Raw genomic sequence first — 15,979 nt, forward strand, 5'->3', positions numbered from 1 at the left:
GCAGATATTTTCTTCACTTCTGTGGGTTGTCTTTTCACTTCCTGAAGGTGGTTTTTTTTTTTCTTTTTGGGTCACACCTGGTGATTTACAAGGGGTCACCCCTGGCACTGCCCTCAGGAATTACCTCTTGCAGTGCTCAGGGGACCATATGGGATCATATGGGATGCTGGGAATCGAACCCGGGTTGCCCGTGTGCAAGGCAAACGCCCTACCCGCTGTGCTATTGCTCCAGCCCCCTGAAGTTTTTTTTTAAATGTAGGAGTACTGCTATTTATTCAGCCATTGATTAAGCTGATTGAATTGGGCATTACTTTTTCTTTTTAATTTTTTAAAATAGATATCCATGAGATAGATCATCACAAAGCTGTTCATGATTGGGTTTCAGTCATACAATGATCCAGCACCCATCCCTTCACCAGTGTACGTTTCCCTCCCACCATCCCCCAACACCCCCAACCCCCCCAGCCTCCCTCTATGGGAGGCACTTTCATTCTTGCTCTCTCTCTCCTTTTCCTTTTGTGCATTCAGGTTTGCAATATAGATGTTAGGAGGTCATGGTGTTTGTTCAGAGCATTCGGTATTTTTATCGGGACGGTAAGGCTGGAGTAGCTTTTCATTTGGGTGGCCACTTTGGGGTGTGGATGTAATTGCCAACCAAGGCTTCTAGAAGTACAGGGAGGTGTGGGGAGATATAGCCCATCCCGACCCCGAGAAAGCCTGGTGATTTCAGTCATAAAACCCACACACATACCAGAATTTTCGGCAGATTATATCTTGGTGAGACGGTGGAGTCAGACCGGGGGTATGGCGGCGATTTTGGATTGTGGAAGCAAGTGGCTGCTGTGGGCTCTGCTTGGGTGGGCTCCAGGTCAAGTCGCCCCCTCTGATTTACCCGTCTGTTCAGTCATACAGGCGTCCGTGATTAACTGTGGTTTTTGATCTCTTCTATGGGGGTCTGAAATAAGGCCAATTAACCAATTAAATGAGTTTGTATAGCTGAACAGGAAGTGGTTTGTGGGCGTGGCTCCCACATGCCTAACTTTTGGCAGTTTAATTTTTTACTTAACTTGGTCCCAAGTTGTTGGGGTCCAGCCAGAGGCACAGTGGCAAGTTTGGGGTATCAGGAAGCCTGAAGGCTCCATCAGGCTGCTGATGCACTCACCCTGCAGGTGCAGGTTGGCCTGCTTGCGGTACCATACCCCCTGGCCTTTGTTTTGTGGCCACACCCATCAGTGTTCAGGGATCTCTCCTGGTGGGGCTCAGACTCAAGCACCCCACCTGTACGCCCAGCCCCTGCATGAAGATTTTAAGTTGGGACGAGTGACCCTTCCAGTATTGTTCTTTGTGAAGATCACACATAATACTGTTGGTGCTGGAGATTGTGCAGTTCTCAGAAATTCAGGACCAGTTTATCCGTTGGGGAGGGCGAGCAGAGCTCAGCATTCTGATGAGTCAGTTGGTGGCTTTGATTTGGGGGCCTCATCTGTGTGCAGGGCTCACTCTTGTCTCGGTGCAGAGGCATCACTCCTGATGGCTCTGGGCGTCAGTCCCAGGGTGACAGTGTGTGAGGCAAGCGCCTTACTCCCTGCGCCTGCTCCTGAAGCGTCTGGCTTCGGATCATGCCGCCTTAACTGAGGAGCAGCTGCTGTCAGGGTGGGCTGTCCTGCTGTTTATTCATGGCTTAGATTTCTGCCTACTTTTTATTTTTTATTTACCTTTTTATTGAATCACTGTGAGATAGACCCTTGCAAAGCTGCTCATGATTAGATTTCAGTCATACAGTGTTCTAACACCCATCCCTCCACCAGTGTCCCCAGGTTCCCTCCCATCACCCCCTCCTCCCTGCCTGCCTCTATGGCAGGTGCTTTTATCCTCCCTCTCTTTCTTTCTCTCTCCCTCCCCCCCCATTTTAGGCATCGTGGTTTACAGTATTGATACTGAAAGGTTATCAGGAATATCCCTTCACCTACTTTTAACCGTCAGATCTTATCCAGTGTGTTTATTCCCTGCTATTTTCGTCAAACTGGTCTCTTCTATCTTTCCTACCCTCAGCCCAACACACTTGGTTTTTTTTTGGGGGGGGGACGGGGTTTGGGTTTTTGGGTCACACCTGGCGATGCTCAGGGGTTACTCCTGGCTCTGCACTCAGGAATTTTTTTTTTTTTTTTTTTTTTTGCTTTTTGGGTCACACCCAGCGATGCTCAGGGGTTACTCCTGGCTTTGCACTCAGGAATTACTCCTGGCGGTGCTTGGGGGACCATATGGGATGCCGGGGATCGAACCCGGGTCGGCCGCGTGCAAGGCAAACGCCCTACCCGCTGTGCTATCGCTCCGGCCCTGCACTCAGGAATTACTCCTGGCGGTGCTCAGGGGACCATATGGGATGCTGGGAATTGAACCCAGGGGAATTGAACCCAGGTTGGCCGCGTGCAAACGCTCTACCTGCTGTGCTATCACTCCAGCCCCCCAACACACTTGTTAATTCCAACCACTGACCAGTCCTCCGAGCCCCAGTTTTCCCTGGCCATGGATATTAGTCTTCTAGTACATACATTTTTTATATACCACGAACGAATGCAGTCATTCTGTATCTATCCCTCTCTTTCTCATTTCACTCAGCATGATACTCTCCATGTCCATTCATTTATATTCTGCCTACTTGTTAGAGTGCTTCTTTGTTTCCAACCATACCCAGCAGTTCTCAGGGGTCACCCCTGGTGGTGCCAGGAACTATACCAGGTGCCGGGATTGCACCTGGATTGGCCGGGTGCAAGGCAGGTCGCCTCCCGCTATGTTCTCTCCCCCGCGCAATAAATTCACACGTTACTGATAGGAATGATCAGTGTTCATCTCAGCTGTTGGCTTAGCACTGCAGTGTGTGTCTGACTGGGTCTCTGGGTGACACTGGCCTCAGACAGTAAGTTTGGCATCCAGGTCTGACCAGTGCATGATGTGTCCCTTTTCCTGGGACACCCACATGCTCTGTAATAACACCCTTGAATTGTGGCCTCCCTTCAGCCTGTCTTCCCACAGGACCGCACTTCTGGTCATCGAGACTCGGAAAACCCAGCTGGTACCACGCCACTAGAGGACAGCTAGTTATGTGGAAAAAAAGTAGCCTTTCTGGCAGAGGGGCATTCCCCTTTGCCCTCGGAAAGTTCCAGAGTGGGCTTCATCTGTCATTTTACAGAAAGGACTTCGCCACACTCCTCTCCCTTTCTCGCTGCCCTGAGTCTTGTGGTCATTGTGTGCTCACAGCTCACATAGGCCCTTTGGAGTTGAGGCTATGCTGGGGTGACAGGGCCCACACACATGTTCCGCTGCTTTGCCTGACACTCAGTTGCAGGCAGCTCCTCCAGGGATGTCCTGCAGGACAGCAGAGACCCTGGGGCCACCCGCCACGCTGGCTCTTGCTTTTTAGGCCTCTGCAGATGTCCCTTCCCAGCTGTGCCTCAGTTGCCATGAAGTCCATGTCTGCACATTTGTCGCCTCACTGCCTTTCCTGAGTGTCCCTTGCCAGCCGGTGGGCAGCAGAAATGAGACATCAGGAGAAACCCCGCTGGGGACATCTGTCCCGGCCCCCCGCCCTGTTGTCACGGGGCTGCTGGCCTGTGTTTAGTTGGATAGCTCCCCTTGTGGGAGGCTGTGCCCCGCGTGCCTCTGCAGGGACTCCGAGCCTTGGTTCCCGTCTCAGACCACCTGCCCTTTCTCCAGGAGCCACCGTAGTGCTCAGACAGATGTCCTCTCCACCTCCCTTGGCCTCATGGGATGGTTTGGGGGTGCCCCGGATGTTGCTGAGGACAGTAGCTACCCACCCCGCTCCCCTTCCCAGGGGTCTTGTGGCTGGAAACAGCCTCCCAAGAGGTGAGTTGAGCCAAGAGAGAGCTTTGTGACCGCGCGAGGCTGGGTGTCCTCGTGTCCATCCTGGCTCAGGATTCAGCAGTGAGCCTGGTGCTTCCTGCCCCAGGGCACTCCGAGGATGCTGGCTGCAAAGCTGAGCTCACTAGGCTGGGCTGCCCTGTGCCCACCCAGAGACCCCACAGACCCCACAGCTTCCAGAGGGGGCGGTTGGGTGTTGTCTTCCATCCATGGACTTTCCGTGGCTTTCTGTTCCTCTCCTCGCTCCACTACTCTTGAGGCTCTGTTTTGGTTTTTTTTTTTTTTTTTTTTTTTTTTTTGCTTTTTGGGTCACACCCGGCGATGCACAGGGGTTGCTCCTGGCTCTGCACTCAGGAATTACCCCTGGCGGTGCTCAGGGGACCATATGGGATGCTGGGAATCGAACCCGGGTCAGCCGCGTGCAAGGCAAACGCCCTACCCGCTGTGCTATCGCTCCAGCCCCGAGGCTCTGTTTTGGGAGGAAATTCTGTAATTCTCCCCCATGAGCTCAGCAGAGTGTTAGAATTCAGATACTGTCATAAATGCAGTGTGAGCCCCGCGAACTTGGTCCGCGCCCGCCTGTGCCCGTCTGTCTGCTGTCTGCACAACGGCCTGTCCTGGGCTGCCCGCTGGGGCTGCCTGTGTCATGGTCTCTCTCTCGAGATTCCGAGCAGCCCTCTGGTCCTGTGGGGTTCCTGGGGTCTCCATGGCATCAGCAGGGGTGTGACCGCTGCCGTGGCCTCACTCTGCTGCCTGGGCTAGTGCCCAGGAGCCACCACCCCCCTCTGCAGGAGGGGCAGTCACTCAGTGGGGTGCCCGACAGGGCGGGGTCTCACTCCCTGTTTCTCTGCAGCAGCGGCAAGTCCTCTGCACATGCTGGCGACGCACGCCTCGGCCTCGGCCTCCCTCCCCACCAAGCGCCAGAATGGCGACCAGCTGGAGCAGCCGGAGCTGAAGCGGGTCAAGACCGAAGAGGGCGAGAGCATCGTCATCGCCCTGAGCGCGGACACACCGGCGGCCGTGCGGGAGAAGAGTGGCCAGAACTAGCGGCCCAGCAGCGCCCATACCGGGAAACCGCGACTCTGGTGCCAAAAGGAGACAGCGCCCGTCCTCGGTGGGTGGAGGGCCCTGCGGTTGGACTTCACCTCAGCACTGAACACGGAAAACCCAGGTGGCCTTAAAACTCCTTAATTCGGACAGAAGTCACCCCCGAACAAAGCCGCTTCCGGAGACCGAGTCCGCGCCCAACACAGCCTCTTCCTCCTGGCAGGGACTGCGCTCCCTTGAGCAAGGCCGCACTCAGTGCCCACCCACCTGCCGGACTGACCCCAGTGGGGGCCCTGCGGGGGCCACACCCACTGCTCTCCGAGGGCCCACAGGCCCGCACTGGGTGACAAGACAGTATTTTGTTGTTCACACGTGGAATTAGAATATTTTGAGGTGTACTTTCTTTCTTTACAAAATAATGGGGTCTTTGACATTTCACATCACTCCATTTCTACTCTGGAAATTTTGGAATCACACAGGACCTTTCGTGTGGATTTCATTGGGGAAAAGAAACACCATTTTGTTTTCATTTGTTTTCAGCTGATGGAATGATTTGCTTTTGTCTGTCCCGTCTAAGTTCAGATGGAGCTTCTTGGTGACCTCTGCAAGCTGTCCCCGTTAGCGCCGTTGCCCGATGAATTGACCCCATCTCCATTTCATGTAGGACGGACGGTGGACAGACACTGCGGGCTGCATGTGGCCATGACGGAGAGAACTGCCCGCTGCACTTAACTGTTTCTCTTGCTATTTTCTGTTGTTTCTTTGTGTTGACTTTGTCCCTGGCATAATTTCCACTCTAAGTAAAACGAGTCTCCTAAGAATTGTGTATGTTTAAAACAAACAACGAACTATTACTGCTTCATTTGGAAAGGAAAAAGATCCGCCCTTGTCTCTTCCCCCATTTCTAACCTGTCACAGAACTCTCCGTGCGGCACACCCGCTGTTTTAGGTGCCACCCTCTGGCTCCGGGCCTCGTCCACCAGCTGTCTGCCCAGCACTGGCACGCTGTCCCCCGCCATGGGGAGCGTAGCTGTGCTAGGAATGACCCATCGTTTCCTGGGAAAGGGGTAGGCAAGTCCCCTCAGCTTCTCCGAGCTGACTGCAGCCAGGCTGATGTCTCTCCTACGGGCAGGAACCAGGTGAGAAGCATCCGAGCCCGCCCGGGGCCGCAGGTGCCTGAGGACCAGGCATGGCCCTTCCTGGCATGTTCAGGGCTCAGGCTGAGCGGCCATGTGAGAACGGGGGCTTTGGCCCCATCGTGAATTTTTAAATGTCATCTTCATAACATTATTTATTTAAATGTAGTTATTTTGGTATTTAATTTTTTTTTTTAAATAGAGGAGAAACCGTGTATTTTCCTGGTGGAATGAAACAGCTCAGAATGGTATATTTAGGCGATCTAAAAACATTTATTATTTACCTAAAGACCAAATATGATAAATCTGTTTTAAGTATTGTGTGTCGATCCACAGTATGGAGCTGTCACATGTTATTGCAGATAATGCATATTAAAAATTATGAAATTACCGCACACTAGCTGGATTTATACTCAGCCACTTAAATAAAAATGGAACCATGTGAATGAGACCACGTGTGTGACAGGAGCAAAACTAACTTGCACACGGAGGCAGGCGGGTCAGAGCACCTCAGGGAGCGCATCCTCACTGCCAGGCACTTTACAGACACCTCAGAATGTAGTTTTATCTTTTTACTCAAGAGGTTTGCAAGTTTGTCAGAAAAACCGACTGGCACTGGACAGGGTGGGAAGAGGTGGAGGCTGGGCTCCTCCAGATCTGTTGGTTCACTGCCAACAGCCTGAGGTGGGTGAACAGACTAGACAACCTGATGGGCCAAGGGCTCGGGTGACAAGCAGATGCACTGCGCACCCTCTGGAGCTGTGTGTACACTGCAGGGTGCCTGTCACCGGTGAGCAACAAAGACTCAGGGAGATTCTCTTGCTCCCTGTGTGAACACAGCCTATCACTTGGTTATTTCTGAGCCTACAACCAACATTATGGGTCTGGAGGAACTCGGCTGTGATTATAGAAATGAAAGTGTGCTTAACTTAGTTCTCAAGTTTTAAAGCAGAATGGGTTCTTGCTCTAAGGCAGCTGGAGCGGGCCCTTCTCTTTCTCCAGCGCAGTATTCAGTCGGCTCGTTCATTGTTGCAGTCATGTTAGACTACAAGGGGGAAGGCAGGAAAAGCACCCACGAACTAGCCGACTGCTAGAACCCAGGCTCACTTGAAGAACTTCTGGAATCAGCTCCCTGCCCCAGGAGCTAAGAGCCTTCCACACTCAGGGTCACTGCTCCGTCCCGCTTGCTGGCTTCAATGCCTGGTGCTACAGCAACACCACCGGTCGCACCAACTCCCTCCCAGCTGCCCCCAGGCGGATCCGAACTACTGCCAGCCTCAGCTTCCACCTCTGCCCTCTGCGCTCCCTGAGGGCTAGACACTTCATTTCAGCAGCTCTGCCCTGAGCCACTCAAGAGCAGAGATGGGACGTTCACATTCCAAGGTGTCTGCGTAATCGTCAGCTCGTCTCTCTCGCTTTGCTAGCGCCCCACCCCTGCTTCCTCTGCAGGGGCTGTGGTCAGAGGGCCTGGGCCACCGGGTCAGGACTTGGGATTTCTGTGCTAGTGACCAGGAGATAAGTGACAATCTTCAAGTCCTGACCGCCACTATTTTAGGAAGTATAGTGATTTGTGTGCAAAGATTTGAAATCTTAAAAAGTACCAAGTTCCTGAAATTCAATAAAATATTTTTATTAATTTTTATTGAAGAGTATCATTGTCATTTTGATAACCTTAAGCAGACGTTTCTCTTGTTTTTACTTTGTGCTACACTTAAGCACTGGAGAAGTGCAGGCAGGAGCAAGCAGCTAAGGGGCCCTGTGTCGTGGAGGGGCGCCGACTGTGCGTGAGAAGCAGCAGTAAGGACACCTTGTGTGACACTAGCCTTGCAAACCAGCTGTAACCATTTCTCCTGCATACTTGCCCCTTAGCCAACCACCCGTGTTCTATCCTTCCTTGCTAAAGAGGCACATGGTTATTCAAGCTCCCACAAATTAATGCTTGGTCCTCCAGATTCCAGGAAGTCAGTGCTGGGGGCTAGAATGTTAGTATAGTGGGTAGGGCCCAGGTCTGATCCCTGGCATCCTATATGGTTCCCTGAGCAGGCCAGGAGTGATCCCTGAGAGCACCGCCAGGTGTGGCCCAAAAACCAAAAAGATAAAAACCAAGTTTGTGATGGTGAGAGTGTTACATTGCTACCCTCATGACTGTGGAGGTCAGGGTAAGTACTTGACATCATGGCACAAGGTATCCTGGGCAGCCAGATGTAGTGTTCATAGAGTGTCTCTGTGGGGCACTCTGTTCACAGTGCTCCAAAACAAGCTTGTACTAGCATGAAAGAACAGTTTCTCTTTCAGCAGAATCAACAGATTTTCTTTCAACGAAAGGAAGTGTTCATAACTGGCTTTCATCACTTCAACTATCTCTGCTATATGAAGTATGTGCATACTTCATAAATGGTCTTACCGCACCCTTTCTAGCAGGAAAAGCTCTTTTTAGCTTTTTTTTTTTTTAAAAAAAAGGAAAAGTTGTTAGTTTTGTTTTGGGGACACATCTGGCAGTGCTCAGTCAGGGCTTCTGGCAGTGCTTGGGGAACCATACAGGGTGCTGGGAATTGAACCCGAGTTGGCCATGTACAAGGCAAGTGCCCTACCTGCTGTACTCTGGCCCCAGGGAAAGCTGCTGTTAATTGGGTTTACCTTGTTGAAAGTTAAGAGTTAACAGCTATCCCAGCAGATAAACTCCCTTTTGGGAGAGAAAAAGGCTTTCAGGTGCATCAGGCAGGGCACTTACCTTGTACATGGCCGAGCCAGGTTTAATCCCCCAGCATAACATGGTTCCCCAAGCACTGCCAGGAGTGATCCCTGAGCACCACTGGGTGTGGCCCCAAAACAAAAAGGCATTCAGACACAAGAAGCAGTTCAAGAATGATAACAGTCCTGAATGTCTCATAAGCTCTGACAGTTATAGGAAGGCCCACATTTCGTCTGAGGGAGACTGGGGCTTCAAGAACTGACATGTGGGGGCTGGAGAGATAGCACAGCGGGTAGGGCGTTTGCCTTGCACGCGGCCGACCCGGGTTCAAATCCCAGCATCCCATATGGTCCCCTGAGAACGGCCAGGGGTAATTCCTGAGTGCAGAGCCAGGAGTAACCCCTGTGCATCGCCAGGTGTGACCCAAAAAAAAAAAAAAAAAAAAAAAAAAAAAAAAAAAAGAACTGACATGTGGTCTTCATTTAGGAAGTTCAGACCTAGGGTGAATGTGAAAGAGCCTGAGGCATATCAATACCCACTCTACAGTCACTGACCGTGTGTGTGTGTGTGTGTGTGCGCGCGCGTGTGCGTGCTATTGCATATGACTGAACTTGGTCCCCCCCCCACTTCCTCCTTGTTATGTGCCCAGGAACACAAATGGACTTTACAGTGACTACTGAGATGACCAAACCTATGATCACAGCTAACTTCATAACAGAAGAAATCACTGTCTCAGGCCTCCCGGGAAAGAACAGGAAGTAGCAGGCAGATGGGGGCAGGGCCAGGGAGATAGTGTAATAGGTAGCTGGCAGCCTTGCATGGAGAGAGGCCCGGTTCCAGCCTTGTCACCACACACCAACCCCCCCCCCCCCCACCGGCACTGCCAGGTGTAGTCCAAAAAGCAAAGGGCCAGAGCAACAGTACAGTGGGAAGGGCATTTGCCTTGTACGCACGGCCTACCCAGTTTTAATAACCCAGCATCCCATATGGTCCCCCTGAGCATCTCCGGATGTGGCCCAAAAAACAAAAAGCAACCACCTGGGTGATGGTTTTACTTCTGGCCTTTCTGGTGTAACTCTAGAACTGCGTGAACCTCGGAACTGATTGTTGAGAGGGAGCCTCAGAACCCAGGGAAGCGCTGTCTTGTTCTGGAGAGTTGGGGAGGAACTGTCCTGGCACCAGGTGGAACCTTTCTGTGCAGTATTAGGGAGAAGACAATTTTTAGCTGCATTGTGCAAAGCAAGCACCTTAACTTTTATGGCATCCTTCCCCTACTAAGGAATATTTTTTGCATGTCTTGTTTTCTGGGCCATGCCTGGAGGTGCTGGGGAGCTACTCAGAACCGAGTAGTACTGGGGACGGAAGTTGGTCTCTCACATGCTAAGGCTGTGTCCTAGTCCTCTGAGCCACTTCCTAGCCCATTGAAGGGTTTAATAATAGGACAGCCTCTGATAAGCAAAATATCCAGAAAATATAAAATCACTCATCACACAGCCAGGAAAATCTTTAAACGGGAACAAAGGAACAGATGTCAACTTCAAAAATGTTGAATTCGCAAAAAGACTTGGGCAGTTATCAACAACTGCCACTGAATCAACAGCTACAAAACTTAATTGAACTGAAATGTTTAATAACAAGGCAAATTTCAGGGACTTATGGGGTAACAGAAAAGTATCTGTATCAGTGAAGTCCTAGCAAAGGTGAACATGAGTATAAAACAACTTTTTGCAACTTGGGTGGTAGACAAAGCTCACTCGCTAAATCCCAAGTAAAATAGGTTCAAGGATAGCCATGTCAAGGCACATCCCTTAGCACTGAAACGGAAAGTTGAAAACCAAGGAAACTCAGGGAGTGAAGCCAGGTAAGTGACTATTCATCTACGATACACTTTCCTACAGGAACACAGGAAGTAAAGAGATTTTTAGATTAAAAGGGGGAAGTGGGGAGCTATAGTACAGCTGAGAGGGCCACTTGCCTGACATGTGACCCACCCGGCTTTGATCCTGTATAGTCCTATATGATCCTCCAGCACTACCAGGAGTAATTCCTGAGTGTGGAGCCAGGATTAACCCCTAAACATTGCTGGGGGTGACCCCAAAACAACTAAGAACTTCTAATAGAGTTACTAAAAAACAATGCTAAAGAAAATTCTTTAGTCAAAAAGGTAAATGAGGGACAACAGAACTCAGTTGTACAGAATTAAATTAATAATCATTTTATTTTTGTGCCATATTCTATCATTGTGAAAAATGGATTTATTTCGAAGTATGTGAATTCTTTTGTACTGCAGGCAAAACTCAAAATTCTTACGAAGTTGTAAATAAGTATCAGTTGCAATACTAAAAAAAAATAAGTGCACAAAAAAAGTGCACATAGAAAAAAAAAAGGTAAATGAGGGGCTGGAGCAATAGCACAGCGGGTAGGACGTTTGCCTTGCACGTGGCTGACCCAGGTTCGATTCCCAGCATTCCACATGGTCCCCCTGAGCACCGCCAGGAGTTATTCTTGAGTGCAGAGCCAGGAGTTAACCCCTGTGCATCACCGGGTGTGACCCAAAAAGGAAAAAAACAAAACAAAAACAAAAAAGGTAAATGGTAGTTACCATTTCCTTTGGGGGGGGTAGGGGATCCCACTCACACACTCTGCACTCAGGCATCACTCCTGGCAGGCCTCAGTGAGCCATATGTGGTGCTGAAACTGGAATCGAGGTTGGCTGGGTGCAAGGTAATAGACCTGCCTATGGAGCCATACCTCCAGCTCCCTTTCTGTTGCCTTAAGTCTCACCCAGTGGTGCTCGGGTTGTTGCTGGGTCTGCATTCAGGGATCACTCCTGGCAGTGCTCGGGGAGCCGTGGTGGGGGAGGGGGGAATCATGTGGGATGTTGGGGATTGAGCCCTGGTTAGCTGCGTGCCAGGCCAGCACCTTGCTCACTTTGTTCTGTATCCAGCCCCCATTTCTGCTGCTAGCTTTTGTCCTTTAGGTGATTATTTCTGAGTCAATGTGATAAAAATCCTTTTTCCTTCAGAGTCTTTGAAATAGATGTGCCTTCAATGTGAAAATTTTAAGACTGTCTTTCAGAATTTTCAGTGTATGTGGAAGTAAAGTACAAATCTGCGACAGGAGGACAAAGGTGAAGTGATGAAACACTAGTTCTGAAGTAGACTAAGAAGCTACTGGGTCCACAATCGATAGTGCAGAGGTTAGGGCACTTGCCTTGCACAGGGCCCACCGGGGATCCCTGGCAGCACCAGGAGGAGTCCCTGAGCACGGCTGACTGTGGACTAAAATAAACCAAAAAGACAGCTTGTATCATAACCAAAAAGAATGGAAAAGATGTACCCATCAGAGTCAGAATGACACTAGTGACTTCCAGATAAGGACAACTGCTGTGAGTAAAGGCCATTAGATAACAGTGTAGTGTCCACCCATCCTAAGTAACAAGTGCTTCTGAACCAAAGGGGAGCTGGGGAACGTGGGCATATGGGATTCTTCTAGTAAGAAAGGAGGACACAAGAATAGTTGCTGCCTCCAGGCCCAGAGAAGAGGAGCACTTGGCTGCTAGCCTGCCAGGAAACTTGCGGACCCGGCTAAGAACCCAGGAGCACTCACTGATTCACTGCCAGCTGGCCCATGTTCTCCTGAGAAAAGCAGCCAGGTTTCAGTTCCCCAGCACACAAGGGCCTGTTTTCAGGAGGGGAACCCACTTTACTGGAGCCTGAGACCTGGAGGGAGGGGAGCATCTGGCCCAGCCATCCTGCCCCACTTGTGAGAGGAGCAAACTGAGTGCATTCACAGATGGAGCTCTCAACGGAGACACTCATCACACACCCTGGGCTGTTGGTGACCTTCTCTTAACCAAAAGCGTCATGACCAGTTGTCAAAATATTTACAGTGCCAAAAGCCCCATTATTTTTTAAAAATGTATGCCTTTTTTCAAAAACTAAATATCCAACCTTTGGATTACCGGATTTGAAATCACCTGAAGCAGAGGACAGCTGCTGTGGAGAGGTGTGAGCAGCCACTCACTGACCAGTGCAACCCCATCTCTCTTGAACCAGCACAGAAATTGGGCTTAGGGCAAGGGCAATGCCCCTTAGTTGCTGCTGACAGGTCATGTGTAGACCAAGGCGAGCTGAGGAGTACCAGCCCGGCTAGCACAGGCAGCACCCACCTCAGTATCCATGGCACCTTCTGTATGACTTGCTTCTACTGTCTCAACGCCTCTTTCCTGGGCTTCCCTGGGCACTGGCTGGGCATGTGCACAACAAAGGGTCATCTCTAGAGGGACAAAGCTCGCTGCTGGCTCCTACCAGCTGCTGCCACACATCAAACCCCCTCAAACCCTGTGATCAGAACCTCAGAACTAGATGTAGGCCCAGGGCCCTACAGGACGAAGTACAGAGGGCCAATGTGAACAGATGGAGATTTGCACCACACAGACACGTACACACATGCACACAGTGGATGCTTTCCAGTGATGCTCAAACAGTCACAGAAATGAAGACTGTCAGGTGGGCACATGAGATTGCGCACAGATAAGGAAAGAATCTGAGTCCAGGAAATACCAATAGAAATCTCCAAAATTGAAAAGCAGACAGAAGAAAAAAAAAAAACAGCACATCCAAAGTATTTGAAATGACGACAAAGAATCTTCTCCTTGAATCTAGACACCAAAACAAAGACCCAAGAACCTCTGAGAATCCAAAGAAACAGAAATATTTTAAAGCAATCTCAAGGGTAGGCAGATAACCCGGGGGCTGGAGTGCACACCGAAGCCCTGGGTTCGCTCCTCAGAATGCCAGGTGTGGCCCCAAAAAGAATGGAAACTACACAGAATAGCCATTGTAAGTTAGTGAATTCCAAGCTAACTGATAAAATGCCACTATGACAGGACAACTTCATGGCTTTTGATTCCAACCTGAACCCTTCTCAGTGTTCCCAGTGCTCACCCAGATAAGATTTCAAGACAAGAGGGAAGAAAGATTTCAGATGCCCAGGCCTGAAGACTGTGCAGAAAAAATGAGACTCACCTTGTGACACACTTAACTAACTCATTTTCCATCAGCCTGGATTAAGGAAAGCTGTAAAATATCACCCAAAGTTTTATTTTTGTCATAAATCAATACCGAAAACCGTGAAGGTATAGGTACAAAACATTCAAGCTCTATAGGGGAGAAAAAACACCACTGAATTACAGCAGATAAAACAGTGCATGATTATGTAAAAACTTAGGGAAAAAAAAAGACAAAAAAACCCCCAGAAAAATAAAAACAGGAACAAGCCATTCAAATCAGATGCCAGCAAAAGCATTCTAAAGGTTGACTCTTGCTGAAGACCTTTACTCAAGATTGAGAGATTGTGCTCAGGGTTTGGTCTTCAAGATGTAAAATGTCTGGGTGGATGTGGACGCTGACAGATTTCGAGGAGAGGAGGCAGTGGGAGTCCAATCTTAAACATGTGAGCCCTCTGCCCAGGAGTTTAACTTCTATTATCCAAAGAGACAGTTGGACAATCATGTAATCTGGATTCCACTTTTTAAATTTACAGCACAAATAAGTTTCTTTGGGCAATTAGTTTTAAAAATGTGTGCATGTTGTTATATATAATAAAAATACATTTAGGGCCCAGAGTACAGCAATTGGCTTGCATACAGTTGGCCTGGTTTCAATCCCCTGGCACCATATACGGTCACTCAGCACTGTTGTGAATGACCCTTGAGCATATAGCCAAGTAGCCCTAAGGAGTAGCACAAAAGTTAGTAACAACCAAAACATTTAGTACCAAGTTTCTGGTAAAACCTAAGTTTCCAAAGTTGACTGAGGTGGCAATACAGAACAACTTAGTTTTCTTCTCTGTTCTCTCCAGTTTTCAGTTCGTTGTTTATCGGGGTTGTTTACAGTTCCAGGGATGTAAGCCAGAACCACATCTCTAGCGTCTTAAATTTTAAGGTAATTTTTATGAGATGCCAGGGATCAAAGCGTCACACAGGGAAGCTGTGTGGTTTCTCTGAGATATATATACCTCATGGAAGTTTTTTTTTTAATGGATTCAACAATTGCAAACAACAAGCAGGCAATACCACCAGCAGCGTGAGCCACCTTAGCTGAGTCTATGTGTCCTTGGCAGCTGGTCCTATGATGGCAGAACCTTTTCCTCACTTCGTGGTTCACCATCACCTACACTGACTTCAAAGTAAACACGCCTCTTCCCACTCCGTGACCTCCCTCGTTCAGCCCCACCTCAGGAAATGCCTGAGCTCTGGCTTGCCCTTCTTCACACGTTGTAATATCACCAACACCAGCAGGCAATCCGCTCACTTGTCCCTGAGACGCTTAACAGAGGTTATGGGTAGATATGGCCTTTCCATGTGGCCAATTGGTCATGGCTCCTATTGGAAGACTCAAGGAAATGTGGAATTTCACACCAGGAGCCCACCTTTGTCCTTGCCCTCACATCATGAATGCCAGAAAGAACATGACTAAGTCTCAGTGTTTAATCTCTGACATTGAACAGCTTAGTCTGGTTGCAGCAGGAAGCCACGAAATGGGAAAACTTGGCACAAGTTGCAGAGGACCAGAGCCATCTGTGAGGACTTGGCTGTCACCTCAGACTGCAGCAGTCCAAGGGACAACCCTGAACGGGGCGTTGCCACAGCACCAGGCAAGTTAGGAATTGGACTTCTCATTGTTGCCTGCTGAAAATTCCAAACCCTAGTGCTGGCTGCCTTCTGGAAGGCACTGGAGAAGACTTTCACAACTGTCCCTAACATCTTGGCTGAGGTCAAAACATAGCCACTGAGACAGGTGTGAGGCACAGCCACCCCTCCCAGTCCTGCCCTGCACCAAGCAGACCCAGGGAGAGTCCATGGGTCACCTGACAGTTCACTCACACCAGAAAAGGTCTTACCTTTGTAGAAGCCACCAGCAGGGAGTCTGGAGAGGGTGGGTGGTGCCTCATCCTCCAGGCCCTGAATCAGCAGGGACAGGATAACGCCCCTGGAGGTACTGCCTTACCTGACCAGGTCTGCCATATCATCCTGTGAAGACATCAGTTGCGAGCAGCATGGTCAGATCTGACCTCACTCTTCCACCCTATGGGGGTGAGTGCCAATATTCCTGGTCATCCAGGGTTTGGCCTCTCCCGGAGAGGCACTGCCTTTAATCTGCCCTGCACTCACCAGATTCTTGGGTCCACACCAACTTGCCACCCCACACCTCCTTCTAAT

At 49.8% G+C, this 15,979-nt stretch overlaps 1 protein-coding gene across 1 annotated transcript in view; it reads left to right on the top strand.

Annotated features, from left to right (window-relative positions):
* Positions 1-7,704, top strand: part of FOXK2 (forkhead box K2) — a 59,980-nt gene extending 52,276 nt beyond the window's left edge. Inside the window, exon 9 of the mRNA XM_055130861.1 lies at positions 4,733-7,704. Coding sequence (XP_054986836.1) covers positions 4,733-4,926 — 194 coding nt within the window. The 3' untranslated portion in view covers positions 4,927-7,704. The remainder of the gene's footprint in view (positions 1-4,732) is intronic.
* The last annotated feature ends 8,275 nt before the right edge of the window (positions 7,705-15,979 follow it).

This window comes from Sorex araneus, chromosome 3 (assembly GCF_027595985.1).
Source record: "Sorex araneus isolate mSorAra2 chromosome 3, mSorAra2.pri, whole genome shotgun sequence".
Taxonomy (NCBI): domain Eukaryota; kingdom Metazoa; phylum Chordata; class Mammalia; order Eulipotyphla; family Soricidae; genus Sorex; species Sorex araneus.